The 14,453-nt window shown below is 42.7% G+C and overlaps 1 protein-coding gene across 1 annotated transcript; it reads left to right on the top strand.

The window, feature by feature from the left end:
- Positions 1-6,513: 6,513 nt before the first annotated feature.
- On the top strand, positions 6,514-7,405 carry LOC121858375. Its single transcript, XM_042354816.1, has 2 exons — positions 6,514-6,574; positions 6,777-7,405. Exons 1-2 carry the CDS (start codon positions 6,514-6,516, stop codon positions 7,403-7,405), a joined length of 690 nt encoding a protein of 229 aa, XP_042210750.1.
- The last annotated feature ends 7,048 nt before the right edge of the window (positions 7,406-14,453 follow it).

Raw genomic sequence — 14,453 nt, forward strand, 5'->3', positions numbered from 1 at the left:
AGGAGTGGGGGAGGTGGTTGTGCCCAGTTTGATTTAATAAATATAAGATTGTAATCTGAAGACCCTAAGGGGCAGAAATTTAGTATGAATGTTGTGAGGGGTAAGAGGTAAAACAAAGATCAAGAATGTTAGTAAGTTGATCGTGTCGGTCAGGAGCACGTGTAGGGGTGTTTAATTATTTATTCCAGATCATTAAGTAAGGAAAAAGAGAGTGCCTCAGCTTCACCTTGGTCATCCACTGAAGAGCCAAGCCATTCTCTGTGATGTACATTGAAATCCCCTAGGTAGATGATCTCGGTGTTGGGGTATGTGGATAGCAACGACTCATGGCAAGAAGTGAGATAGTCAAAGAGTTGAGAGAGCAGTATAGGAAACAAAGAAAAATAGTCGTAGTTGGTAGATATATTTTGAGCCATATGGCATCATAAAGAGAAGATTCAAGAACCGTGAATCGGGCTATTGGTGTACGTATGTTGCAGTAGGCTCATACACCTCCCTTAGAACCGAAAGGGGTATAAAGGTTGTAGTTGGAGATTTGAAAAGGTTTGGGTGAAGCTGCTTTAATCAGTTGAAGTTCAGATAGTAGTAAGAGGTCGGGGGAAGAGGTTAATAGATGGTGCTTCACAGAAGGAAAATTGGATCTCAGGCCGCAAATGTTGAAAAAATGAAGTGTGAAAAAAGCCGATCCTCCAGCAACCGCAGTGACGTCAGTTGAAGCCCCAGTAGTTTGATGATGATCAGGTCGGCCCTGGGGTCCACAATCTTCCCGACAATTGGGGCCCATCCGAGAAGGCCCACTTTAAAATTATTGCCAACTGATATCATAGGAAAATAAAAGAATAGAAAGAATAGAACAGATCAAGAGTGAGAAAGGTTATATAGGTTGTGTTGTTAATAGTAAGGGAGATAATTGAGACCCTGCAATAAGAACATAAGAACATAAGAATGGAGGAAACTGCAGCGGGCCTATTGGCCCATACTGGGCAGTCCCGTTTACACCCAACCCCTATTGCTCATATGAGCATCCAACCTATGTTTGAAGCAATTCAGCGTATTCGAATTAATGATGATATTTGGTAACTTGTTCCATTCATCCACTACTCTGTTTCCAAACCAGTGTTTACCTATTTCACGCCTAAATCTAAATTTGTCTAATTTAAAACCATTGTTACGAGTTCGCTCCTGGTTGGATAGTTTGAGTACCTTTGTAGTGTCCCCTTTGTTTAGCCCTGCCTTCCACTTATACACCTCTATCAGGTCGCCCCTCGCTCTACGTCTCTCAAGGGAGTGCAAATTAAGATGCTTTAACCTGTCTCTATACTCAAGGTTCCTAATGCCCGGGATTAGTCTTGCCATTCTCCTCTGAATTCTTTCCAAAGATTCTATATCCATTCTGTAATACGGTGACCAGAACTGAACTGCGTAATCCAGGTGTGGTCTCACAAGAGCAAGATACAGTTTTAGGATGACCTCGCTAGTCTTGTAACTAACACTCCAGTCCTGTAACCACACCCTAATCCAGTTTAGAATATTTCCTCCAACTCCAAGTGCCTCCACATTACGCATCAGTCTTTCATAAGGGAGTGGGGACCCTGTCGAAGGCTTTGCTAAAGTCGAGTTAAACTATACCATAATCGTTTCCGTCATCCACTGATTCGAAAACAGTCGAAAATAACGATAACAGATTTGTCAGACATGAACTTCCACTTGTGTAGCCATGCTGGGAAAATTATTGATCAATTTGTGTTTCTTGAGGTGATTTCGAATTGAGTTTGAAATTATTGCTTCCAGTAAATTACCTACGAATCTGGAACTGCACTGGTTTTTAATGACATGTTAAACAAGTTTGCAAAGGGCATACTAAGTTCTTCCTTACATTTCTTTAATACTCTGTCAAATATCTCGTCGGGACCTGGCGACTTATTAGGTTTTAGTTTACTTATTTGTTTACTAACTTCGTTACTAGTCATTACTATCTCTCTTAATCTATTTCCTTCACTATCTCTGCAGGTAGTTGGTGCCTCGGATATCATGTTTTAATTTTCGGTTGAGAAAACTGATGACAAAATATCTGTTCAAATTATTGCTCACTTCTCCGTCTCTATCATTTAGTTCACCAGTGTCTGACTAATGGTACAATCTTGTCTCGAGTTTTAGTTTGATACATTTAGAAGAATTCCTTTGGGTTTGACTTTGCTACCAAGTTCATTGATCCTCTTTGCCTTTCTTATCTCTGTTTTAACCCATACTGGTCAATACTCTATAATAATCATGGAGGCAAACTTCATCACGATTTATTCTTCTACCTATAGCCTATAGCTTTCCATTTGGGGTAATTGTTATATGATCTCAGTTTTCTGTATGGCATACGAGTATTCTGCCTTTGTGCATTAAGTAACTCATTATTTAAGCTGTTATGGAACTCGTCAATCTCAAATCTCGTGGTCAGGTCACCCTCACTGGTCATATTTTGTGAGGGTATTGTTGTCAAGTCACCTGCTAAAATGAGGTCATCCTCTGTGGATACATTGTGTTAGGTCACATTATTTACCACCTCATATGAGGTCATGTAATTCCCCCAACATAAAACCCCTTCTCTCAGCTGCTTTTTCATCATATCATTGTTTGCCCTTTGAAATCTGGGAATTTCATGGAAGTTTTTGACTGACATTAAGTTCTACAATAACCACGGGTGGGTTCGGCTATATGTTAACTTAGGAAACAGTCCTGAATTGTTTCAAGAAAATCCTCTGATTCTGAGTTACCAGTAAGGTCGGTCCAATGTATTTGACTAAGTTAAAGTCGCCTACTATACAGACTTTGCTATGTCTGGATGCCCTGTGCATTTCATCCCAAATAAGTTGTTCATTAACCCTATCAAGATTAAGAGGTCTATATATTACTCCCATGATTAATTTTTCCCTACCATCAGTTAATTCTATCCAAATTGTTTATGTATTCAGTTCAGTTTTTATTTCCTTATTGATTTCACACTTCAAATTATCCCTGACATAGATTGCTACTCAACTAAAGCATGTGTACCTAAAGTGTCAAGACCACAACCCCCGAGGCACAGCAGAAGTGTGCGCTTGTACTAACCCCCAGGACACAGCAGAAGTGTGCGCTTGTACCAACCCTCAAGGCATAGCAGAAGTGTGCACTTGTACCAACTCCCAAGGCATAGCAGAAGTGTGCGCTTGTACCAATTCCCCAGACACATCAGTGTGTACTTGCTGCTATTGCCAGGACCAGCTGAACTCTGCCCATACACCACCACAAATCACAAACAACCTCACCTAACTGGACGAAATGGCGGACATAGAAAATAATGAGTGGCCACAAGAAATCGATCTAGATGTGGAAAATGATGAATAACCACTACTAGCTGGCCACACAACTCAAGAACAAGATGAACTGGAAAGTGTACCAACTGTCAGCGATAGGCACTACTCACCCCAACCAGGAACTAGCCAAAACCCAGAAACCAGCGACCATTGGACTGGTAAGCTACATTGAAGAGTTCATCTCCAAAAAAGGTATAGTCAAACCTGCAGCTACAAGGAAGGGCAATGACCCTGTCAAGAAGGCCCAACAGAGCAAATTTGTAGCAGATGCACGGCCTCGTCGGGGGAGGATCAGCCGGTGAGGGAAAAAAAGAACCATGGAAGAAACCAAGGTGATGTGACCACACCCAAGAATGAGGCTACTATTGATAAAATTAAGGTTATACCATCACAGTCTGCAGATAAAGAGTAAGGAACCATGGGAGGTGCTGGACAGGGTTATGTCAGCCTTACACTCCCGAGACCTTCAAAGGGAAAAGCCGTCTCGAGTATTGGAGCTTCATGCATTGCTTCAATGACGATGTAGACAGGATCCAGATGTCTGAAAGAAGATGCGCATCCTCCTACAGGCTTGTTCTGGAGAAATTCAAGACCACCTATACTCATAAAGTACTGTAGAAAACGGCTATCAACGGGCTCTAAAAACACTGCAGATACGATTTGGTGGAGAAGATGCCTTTATTCGTGAACAGATTCAGGACCTGATGTTGACCCCGTCGGTACGTACTAATGATAGAGTGGGACTTCAATACCTAGCAGACAGGCTGAATGTATGTATCTGTAAGTTAGAGCCCAGCGGTGCACTGTGGCAAGTTGATAATCCGTTGGGGAAAGAGTTGCTGGTTGAGAAGTTACCCAGTCACTTGCGCAAGAAACACCGAAGCAAAATGAAGGAGTTTGAAGCTCAAGGAGAAAAGGAACCAGAGTTAGAACATGTCTGGGTTTTTATACAGACAGCCGCTGGTACTGGAAATGCGAGAGAGGCATCCACAGAAACATGGGGAGCCAGAGATAGGCGATATGCCGACAATAATGCTTGCAGGCGTGCTGTAGGGCTGGTTGTCATGGGCGCAGAGCGCAAGGCTTGCTCGCTCTGCTCAGAAGATCATAACTTGAATCGATGCCACAAGTTTCGTCCTATAACAGTATCTGAGAGAATCCGAACTGTACAACGATTGCGGTACTGCTTCCTGTGTCTCAGAAAGGGACACCAGGCCAATGCGTGTCCGACGGGATACTCACCGTGTAACACTAATGGGTGTTCAGAGTTACACTCCAGATGGTTACACCCTTCTCCCAAGTCCATGCAAAGGAAAAGGTATGAATATAGACGCCAGAGCCAAGAAACAGATAAGAATAAGTCTCGTGACCATGATGAACGGACTAGGGACACATGTGACTACTCAATCAAGAGGAACCACGGCATCAAGAGAGAAAGGTCGGAACCTACACAATAAGATGATTGGCATGAACGATGCGACAAGAAGCCATGAGGTCATGAAGATGGAGGCCGACTTGAGAAACCATATCGGGACTCTGGAGAGTCAACCAAGAGGGAGAAAGCAGGACCCAGTCAATGACTAAAGAAGTGCAGGGTGGCTCTTCCACTGTTGGAGGAGGAGGTAAAGGGGCCGAACTCAAGGCGCACGACAAGAACGAATGCACTCCTGGACTCCGGCAGTAATCGGTCCTTCTGTGCGAAGAGTCTACTGCAGCGATTGAACACGTATGGAAAACCAGTGTCACTCTTTATTGACACTCTTAACCATGAAGAACGACAACATACATTGGGGATAGACTTGGAAGTCAAAGGCGATCAGGTGCGAAGGTCTAAACGTACACTATTACTCCAAGGTGTACTGGTGATTGACCGCTTGCTCCGTCACTGGGAGACTCAGTAGCGTCCACTATGGATGTAATCGATTGGGAAAATCTTCGAGAAATCATACCACCTGTGTCTGATGTTCAAGATGTTGAGCTACTAATAGGGCAGGACTGTCCAAGAGCCTTGATTCTATTAGAGTGCTGGACAGGGCGAGATGGAGCACCATTTGCAATGAGGACTCAACTCGGATGGACAGTAAATGGCCCAATGGCCCATGAAAATTTTACTACTCTTGCTGTCATGGGCTCACCACCGGCTCTCCCTCCTACTGCGACACGTTTGGAGACACAAGTAAGGCGCTTCTGGGAATTGGAGATGACTTTTCAAAAAACTACAATTGATGCGCCAGTGTCGCTGGAGGACAAAGGAGATGTCCAGCTCTGGTCATCGACAGGTGCGATGATAAATGGACACTATCAGTTTCCCATTCCATTCCGGCGAAAACCACCTAACCTACCGGATAACAGATCACTTGTTGTCAGACGTCTGAATAGTCTGAGAAAACGCCTCTTAAGAAATGCAGGGCTGAAACTAAGACATGTTGCAGAAATTTAACAGTTTATCACTAAGGGCTTCGCGGAGAAGGTGCCAAAAGAGGAACTAACAGCAAATCCTGGAAGAACTTGGCATCTGCCTCATCATCCAATACTAAATCCAAATAAACCAGAGAAGAATCGCATTGTTTTCGATTGTGCTGCAACATTTGCCAATGTGTCACTAAACAACGAGGTACTTTCAGGACCAGACTTCAACAACACACTCTTTGGAGTCCTCATAAGATTTTGTTGGAGACATTTGCGCTGATGGCTGATAGTGAAGCCATGTTTCGTCAGGTCAAGGTGCACCCTGAACACATGGATGCCCTAAGATTCCTCTGGTGGGAAAATGGAGACCTTTCGGGAACCCCAACTACCTACCGAATGACAGTGCATATCTTTGGAGGGGTGTGGAGTCCATATTGTGCTACTTATGCATTTCAGAGAACTTTCCAGGAATATGGTTCAGAATTCCCCTAGCGACCACCAGAGCTAGAGAGAGCTTTTACGTAGACGACTTGCTTGTGTCTGTTACTGATACTGAAAAGGACCAGTTTGTTGCAAAGGTGAAAATCCAAATCCGGCCAATGACAAAAGGGGGGCTTCTAAGCATTGTCAGCTCTGTCTATGACCCGCTGGGTTCCATCTGTCCTTTCACCACCAAGGCAAAGATCATCATCCAGAACGAGTGCAAGAGACAAGAAAATTGGGACATACCTCTTCTTGACCACAACCTAGTCTTTTGACAATGTTGCTTGTCGGACCTGAAACTGATGCAGGACTTCCAGATACCATGCTGCTATACACAGGTTGGTCTGAGCCTCACTGCTTCTGCTCAGTTGCATCACTTCTGCAATGCTTCACAATCATCTTATGCAGTCGTCACCTACCTGAGGACTGTAGACCAGGAAGGAACAATTGACTGTTCCTTTGTGTGCGGCAGAGCCTGACTAGCACCTTTAAAGCAACAAACCATACCACGGCTAGAACTTTGTGCCTCCGTACTGGCAGCACATGCTGACACAACAGTGCAACATGAACTCAGTGTACCACTGGCGGACTCTGTGTTTTGGACGGACAGTATGATGGTGTTGAAGTATATTGGTAACGCTGGGAAACGTTTCCACACCTTTGTTGCCAAAAAAGTATTGGCTATAAGAGAAGTCACGGACATGAAGCAATGGAGACATGTCAGCTCAGAGCAGAACCCGGTAGATGATGCAACACGAGGAGTAACCTCTTCTCAGATACTGGAGAATTGTCGTTGGACCCAGGGTCCAAGGTTTATAAGGCTACCTCCCGAGTATTGGTCAAAGGGACCACAGGTTGACATGGAGCTCAAGGGCGATCGTGAAGTGAAAGGGGACGTGACTTCACTGACCTCCATAGTAAACAGGACCAAAGAACCCTTGCAGTGCCTATGGGAAAGGTACTCTTTTTGGCTCCAGCTTCAAAGAGGAGTAGCTTGGATCCGGAGCGTTATCAACGTCCTCAAAGATAAAACACCAACAACAAACATCACCGTGTTAAGTGTGGCAGAGTTACGCCACGCCAAGACAGCAATTTTTAGAGTGATGCAGAGAGAGCGATACCAACAAGAAATGAGGCTCATTGCAAAGAAAAGGTTGACACATGTTTGAATATGGCCTGATGAGGGTTGGAGGAAGACTGCGCGTGAATGGGCGGCAACACATGATGGGGCAATACTGCTCCCACGTGATCATCCGGTGACTACGCTAATTGTACGAGGAACACATGCAGTACATGCAGGACATTCTGGAAGGGAGCACACGCTTTCATTGTTGCATAAAAATTTCTGGATACCTAAGTGACGTGGTCTCCTGGATAAGATTTCCAAGGCATGCACTGTCTGCCGTCGCAACAACTGGGTGTCCATGCATCAAAGGGAAGCCGTGCTGTCAGCAGATCGGACCTGCCCAGGAAAGCCTGCCTTTGCCTTCACAGGATTGGTGTAAAGGCCTGGGACTTTGGGATAGAAATCCCTTGCCAGCCTAATCAGGATCTTATAAGAGGAAAGTCAAGAACCATGGTTTTCCGAGGGATAACAAACAACCGTTAGAGATTGACATCTCTTTAGTAGGAAAATAAACACAAAAACTGACACCACTCACAAATATCATATAAACAATTACAGGAGTCAACAATTAAGGGAGTCAAACAATTAATGGGAGTCAAATAATTATGGGAGCCAACAATTAAGGGAGTCAAACAATTAAAGGAGTCAAACAATTACGGGAGCCAACAATTAATGGAGTCAATCAATTAAGGGAGTCAAACAATTACGGGAGTCAACAATTAATGGAGTCAAACAATTACTGGAGTCAAACAATGTATAGATATTTCCGACGACGACAGCCTGCTGGAATGTTCCGATAACGCGGTGGTCCTCTCACAGGGGGAAAGTCCAGGGCAGCTTCCTCACTTGGCGCCTGCGTTGGAGGGTGATGTCTTGCCACATAGGAGAGACATCAGGGCACGGACGGTGGATAGGGCGTGGAGGAAATGGCGATGACGTGGTAGCCGCGGTAGTAGCTGGAGCAGGTGTCCGGAGATTGACAGCCGAATAGTGAAGGACTGGGGAATCAGCCCACGAGCCCAGGACCTCAGATGAGCACACAACCAGAATTTGAACGAACAGCTGGGTGCAAGTACAGCTGTGTTGACGGCTGGGTAGTGTCCTGTGTGCGACGAGGCAGCAGCGACGTTCTCACCTCCGTCTACCACCCCCCCCCCTTTAGTGGGGGCCGCGAACAAGCAAACGAGCGGCGGACAACCATCCTGCTCGTTACAGCCCTGACAATTGGATTGTTTTGGTCCGTTCCAGACCAAACAAGGGCGCAAGACAGACAAGGGCTATGGGCTATGAGTGTCTGTTCATGCTTGACAACCCGTGCAGTCCATCTGGAAGTGCTCAACTCTCTTGATGCCGACGCTCTCATCAATGGGATCACCCGTTTCATGGCACTCAGAGGTACTCCTGAACGCATCCACTCAGATAATAGCACAAACATGGTACGCCGCAACCTCTCTGACTCACATACCATGTGATGGGTGGTGGCCGGTGGCCGCGCCTCGCCAAATGTTCGTGAACGCACAACAAGCATTTTGTTGTTATGATTATAGATAAGGGCTAGAGACGCCTCTGGCTGACAGTATCGTTCTGCCCCTTCAAGTGTACACACACTAGCTATAACCAGGAGTTACTTAGAGCGATACTCGGAGTTAAGTGGAATTATAAGTCCGCACATGTGAGTGAAAGAGCGGTGATTATTTGTATTATGGTGAAATGTTGTGAACTACATACGTGCATAGTGTAAGGCAATTTGGATAATAACCATACAGAATAGTGTGTTTACTAAATGACGTATAATTTATACATATAATGGAATGTAATCAAGAGTTAACAAGAGGCTCACATTTACAGGTTTTGACCATATCAATCAATAAACATTGAGCGAGTCCACGTTGCGGGTTCCTCTCATCCTTAATACGTGACTTCATCTAACCGTCGAACCAGTCGGCAGTTAAGGGTTTGTTTCCATTACAAGACATGATATTGTCCATCCTGTCAACTATACCCCCCATCCCAGCTCCTGGCAAACACACTCTCGTCCTATTTCTTTTTTGGGCAGAGAAAGCTCTATCTAGGTACAGTTGGTTCCATTCCTGACTTTACCACTTGGCATTGCCAATCTTCACTCTTGCTTGAACTCAGAAGTGTGAATTCGATATTGTCAAAGCGTTATTCTGCTTTGTAATTTTCCCAACTGAGATACTATTCACTTTCCCTCCTCACCTCCAGTACCCTATCTCCCCTCCTCCCTCAAGAAGGACAACTACCCCGACACCCCCCTCCCCTATCCCTCCCTCTCACAGGGCGAATGCTTTGAATTTAGAGTTCAGCGTTTGGGGTTCAGACTTGAGGGAGAGAGGATTGAAAACTCTAAGTGGCAAAGTCAGGAGTAGAGCCAACTGTATCTTTCCTGCGAATCACCACCAATTAAGGTTTTAGTACCTTGTCGACCTTGTCCTTGACTATGTTACTGTTCAATTCGTCTACCAAAGAATTGAAAAACTTAGTGCACTTAGCTGTTACCTTTTCCCTGCTTTTTTTTTCACCATCAGTTTGGTCGTTCCTCTCCTCACGACCCTCCACTTGCCTGTGTTGTCGACAGACACAGACTTTCACCTGTCTCGTGTTTTCCTCCTTCATTCTCGCAATCACTTCCTTTAATTTCAAGTTCTCGTCCTGGACCTTCAATAACTCAGCCTTCAACAGGCACAGAGCTGTTTACAACTAACACTAGCCATTGCACTGTCGGTCAATCTCCGGGAGTTAAATTGGCCGTGACTTTTCCTCTAGAAAGGTCAGCACACACTTATGTAGACCACTGAGATGATGGGGGGGTTACTTATGTGGTCCACTGAGATGAGATAAGGTCACTTATGTGGTCCACTAACTAACTGGGTTTCCCACCACTGCCCTACCTATTTAGAAACATGTGTGGTAACGTTTCTCTATGCATTCAAAATATGGGAGTATAGTATCCAAATATTGTTTAGTCTCATAATTACATGTTTTAATTATAATTTAATCTTCCTCTCACATTAGTGATTTGTGTATAAAGTCGCCAGGCATGATCAGCTCCACCTGTTGGAACACTCCGGCAACTATACTCCAGTGGTTCATTTTGATTGTTGAGAACATAGATTTAGTGAAGTGACTGTACCCGATAATTGATGTTGTTAAAACGAGTCATGACAAAGGTTTACATCTGTGTTCCTTTTACTTTTGCTCAACACAAACAGGTAAAGAAATAAAAAAACACCGAGTCACGATTAAAAAAAAAAGACAGAAAGGACGTGACTACTGTACTTAATCGGGATTCGGGATTCCCTGGCAAGTCACACTGGAGGTTACCTTAAGTTCGAAATTTAAACTTTGGTTACCGGAATGAATTTCTATATATCGTAAATCATATTTCATCTATAGCAACCTTCCGTTAAATTAGGTATAAGGCTGCGACCCTATTGCCTTCTGTTAGTTATTTATTATTTTTATTTTTCCTTTTTATCATTTTCTTAAGGTTCATCTTCTTCTGATTCTTCTTCCTTTTTTGAATGTTTGTTCTCTACTTTTCCTTCTCCTTCTTCAATCTCTTTTTTATTATTTTTCTATACATAGGAAAGTGAGGCAGCCACACAGTTGCTCGAAGGTAAACAGGTCGGCCTTATGAAAGTTAAATAAGATGGTAGGGAGCATCCTGTTGACTTCGATGGCGTGTTGTGTATATTGACTTTGTCCTTCAGATACCGCGAGTCATAGTTGGATGAAAAGATGGATTCAGATTTTGAGTTCCATATTTAGAGTTGATGTATATCGTAGTCAAATGAGAAAGTGAATTGTAGTGAATTCACTCTAACCGCTGTTGAGTGAAACCAGAGTAGAATTCGAACTATTGGTGTATACAACACTCTCTCTCTCTCTCTCTCTCTCTCTCTCTCTCTCTCTCTTGCATATTAAATTTTTCGAGTAATCCACGCTATCTCTTGCTGGGTTGTGTTACGCTTTCCTCTCGTTCTTACCCAGCCCTTAACTGTGTGCCCTGTCTGTCTGTTTGTCTGTCCTGAAAATAACTCGTTAACGAGTTTGTGGATTTACCTCAAACTTGTTAGGTTTCATTAACATATAACACAATGTCCGAATGAAAAACCTTTGGTGTACATCGTGTCAAAAGCAACTAAGTGTTACCATGATAATAGAACTTTCCGACAGTTAAAGAAAACGATGACATAAAACAATCAATCCAGCCGTGACTATACATTAACAGCAACATTGTCATTAGTTCGATATTTTCCCTGCCATGGTAACGATTCGCGGGTAAGGTTTGCATCCGGCTGACGAACACTTATTGTTGAATAAATAACTAGATAATTAACACAGGTCTAACATCCTCTTTGTTTTAATTGTATTATTTGCCACTAATTTCTCCTTTTCTTCACTTCCCGGTAATACAAGGTAGCCGGAACTAAGAACTCACAAAGACTTGACCGATTATTTTCCGTCATTCGTGTTCTCTCGTTCTCTTAGTATTGTATGACTTGTGTCCAGCCCCGGGGTACAATCTGGTTTATTTATCACGAATTTCTACATTATATTTATTTAATTTACTGTATTTTCAGGCAAGACGTAATTAATGTCATGCGTTGCTAGTCTGTAAAATGTGATGATGAAATGAGCCAAACCGATAGTTAGTTTAGGTGAGCGTATCGGGTGTCACAAAGACAAAATTTTGTGAATACGAGTTATGGGTGTGGGTGTTGTGTTCCATGCATACTGAGTGCCTAGGTGTACGGGGACCTCTAGTTGGGTACAGGACAGATACATAAAAAGCAACGTCAGCAAAGCAATCAACATCTTTTGGCGTTCCCCTCCACCTTGTCCGTACTAAACAGTGCCAGCACAAGCAATCAACATAGCCTGGCGTTCCCCTCCACCTTGTCAGTATTAAACAACAAGAGTACGAGAAATCAACGACGTCTGGTGTTCTCTGATTCAAAATAACACACTGAAGCCACGCCAGACGCACGTTCACCCGGTTTTGCCTACAGTGACGCTCTTTTTATGAAACAAACATGTGACCTGTAGGGGTGAAAGATAATTTTAAACAATAAAACCTTTCCCAGTTATCCAGCTATTATTTTTTTTACTGTAATTCAAGGTAGAAAAAACATTGTTTGTAACAACAATAAACCAACCATCATTAATCACAAAAATAAACCAAACCATAAAATAAAATAAAAATGCGGTTCGTGACGACATTATCACTTCTTAATTTATTGGCCATATTTCGGGATTTTTTTTTAAGTGTGAAAAATAACAATTAAAGCATCAAGAGATAAACAGCATAAGAGGGGAGACCAATTTATGGCTTCACACCTGTGGAAAAAGAAAGAAATAAAAGAGGGATTCACCTGCGTGAGAATTATCTATGGATTATGCAAATGAAGCATCTTCTCCCGCACCTTAATCCGGTAATCCTTTAAGATTATTCAGACAAGGAGTGATTGACCGTCCACCGTGAGAATAACTGTGTTGTTTGGCTTCATTTTATGGTCACTTTGTAGTCTTCGTCTAACTACTTCCCGGTTACGTTGTTTATGCGTTTTTTTTTATTCCTTTTGTAGTTCATAGTTTGTCTTATTCCTCTTCGTGGGAAATTGAAGAGTTTGAGAACAGATGTGTTTGTTCTTATGAAATAAGGTTAGTAGTAGTAGTAGTAGTAGTGAGCGAACGGGATATTGACCATGAGGCAACACAATCAGTGAATGCCACATAGATCTGCGGGTTAACTAACTCAGCTAGGGTAGCTACTTTAGTATAAGGATAATTAAGTAATAAAATGGTGGCGAAGGTGTGGTTATAAGGGGAGATTCGAGGCCATAATAAAAAAGTAGTAGTAGTAGTAGAAGTATAAAAAAGTAGTAGAAGTAGTAATAGTGGTAGTAGTAGTAGCATTAAAGGTGGTATATTTTCATTTAAAGTTATATAGCGCCTACAGAGAAGAACGTACTTTTGTCCACGGCCTCGAAAGCAGGATTCTTTATGACCACCAGTTTAGCGTCTGTTACTAGTAAGACTGATTTACAGGTCCTAATCATGTTCCTATAGTAAGATAACAGGGGTTAAATCATCCAAATCATGGAAGTAATTTAAATGTGATAAGGTAAATAATGTTTTGAGAGTGACCAACCAGATTATGGATTGTGTGAGCGTTAGGATCTTGTGGTAATTAGCTTAATTATTTCTACCATACAAGCTCACATAGAGTCTATATAATAAATAACAATACAGTTCATATTAGAGAAGTACAGACAATACCCCGCTGTGGCTCAGACGAAAAAGTACAAGAATGTTTGATAAAATATACAGGGTCCCGAAAATTCGCTGAATATTATTAAATTATATAGTAATGCCATTTGCCGACCAAAAATATTATTGCATCGTGGAAGTCTTCTGAAAAGCTCGCTGAAGTAAGTGAGATCTTCAAACAGCAATAAAACACGTTTTCCACTGGGCAGAACCAGAACATACAGCGTAATTAAGTTGCAATTCATGGTCATTCTGTTGAATAAAAACTACCTTTTTCCCCATGAAGCGCCTCCTAATTACCACCATTAAGTTACCATTCATGTCAGTAAGTCCAGTGTGAGAGGGAGGGAGCAGCTTTATGGCTCCCTTATAACGTCTATTTATTGTCGTCTCTTCCATGTTCACTTAATTCCACGCAGTTTAAAGCTCTAATGATTATATTTTATTCTATTTTCTGATTGTTTTATCTTGAATATAGAACAGCTACTAAAATGTGACACAAGTGATTGAATATGTATATTTTCCAAGTTATTTAAGTTTTCCACATGTTTATCATTCAAAGTTTTGTTTAGGAGAATAGTGAACCAAAAGCCCAATATGTTCCCTTACAGTGAGCATGAACGAGTCAACCCACATATGTCGTAGGTCTGGCGACGCGTAACCAAACAGTTTGATATGTTCAACCACGGCGCCAGTCACAAGAGCCTGACGTTACGTATTAATCATCTAGACATTTCTGGATAAGTTGGATTATGCAACTAATCTGTGACGTTTAGGCCCGAATATGTTGACTA

Source organism: Homarus americanus, unplaced genomic scaffold (assembly GCF_018991925.1).
Source record: "Homarus americanus isolate GMGI-L3 unplaced genomic scaffold, GMGI_Hamer_2.0 scaffold57980, whole genome shotgun sequence".
Lineage (NCBI taxonomy): Eukaryota > Metazoa > Arthropoda > Malacostraca > Decapoda > Nephropidae > Homarus > Homarus americanus.

What these genes read in the sequence shown, in the direction of transcription:
- LOC121858375 (XM_042354816.1), top strand. Translation starts at nt 6,514, where the DNA reads ATGTTGCTTGTCGGACCTGAAACTGATGCAGGACTTCCAGATACCATG. An exon ending in TACCATGCTGCTATACACAG is followed by an intron (nt 6,575 to 6,776) that starts GTTGGTCTGAGC and finishes CCGTACTGGCAG; the next exon opens with CACATGCTGACACAACAGTG.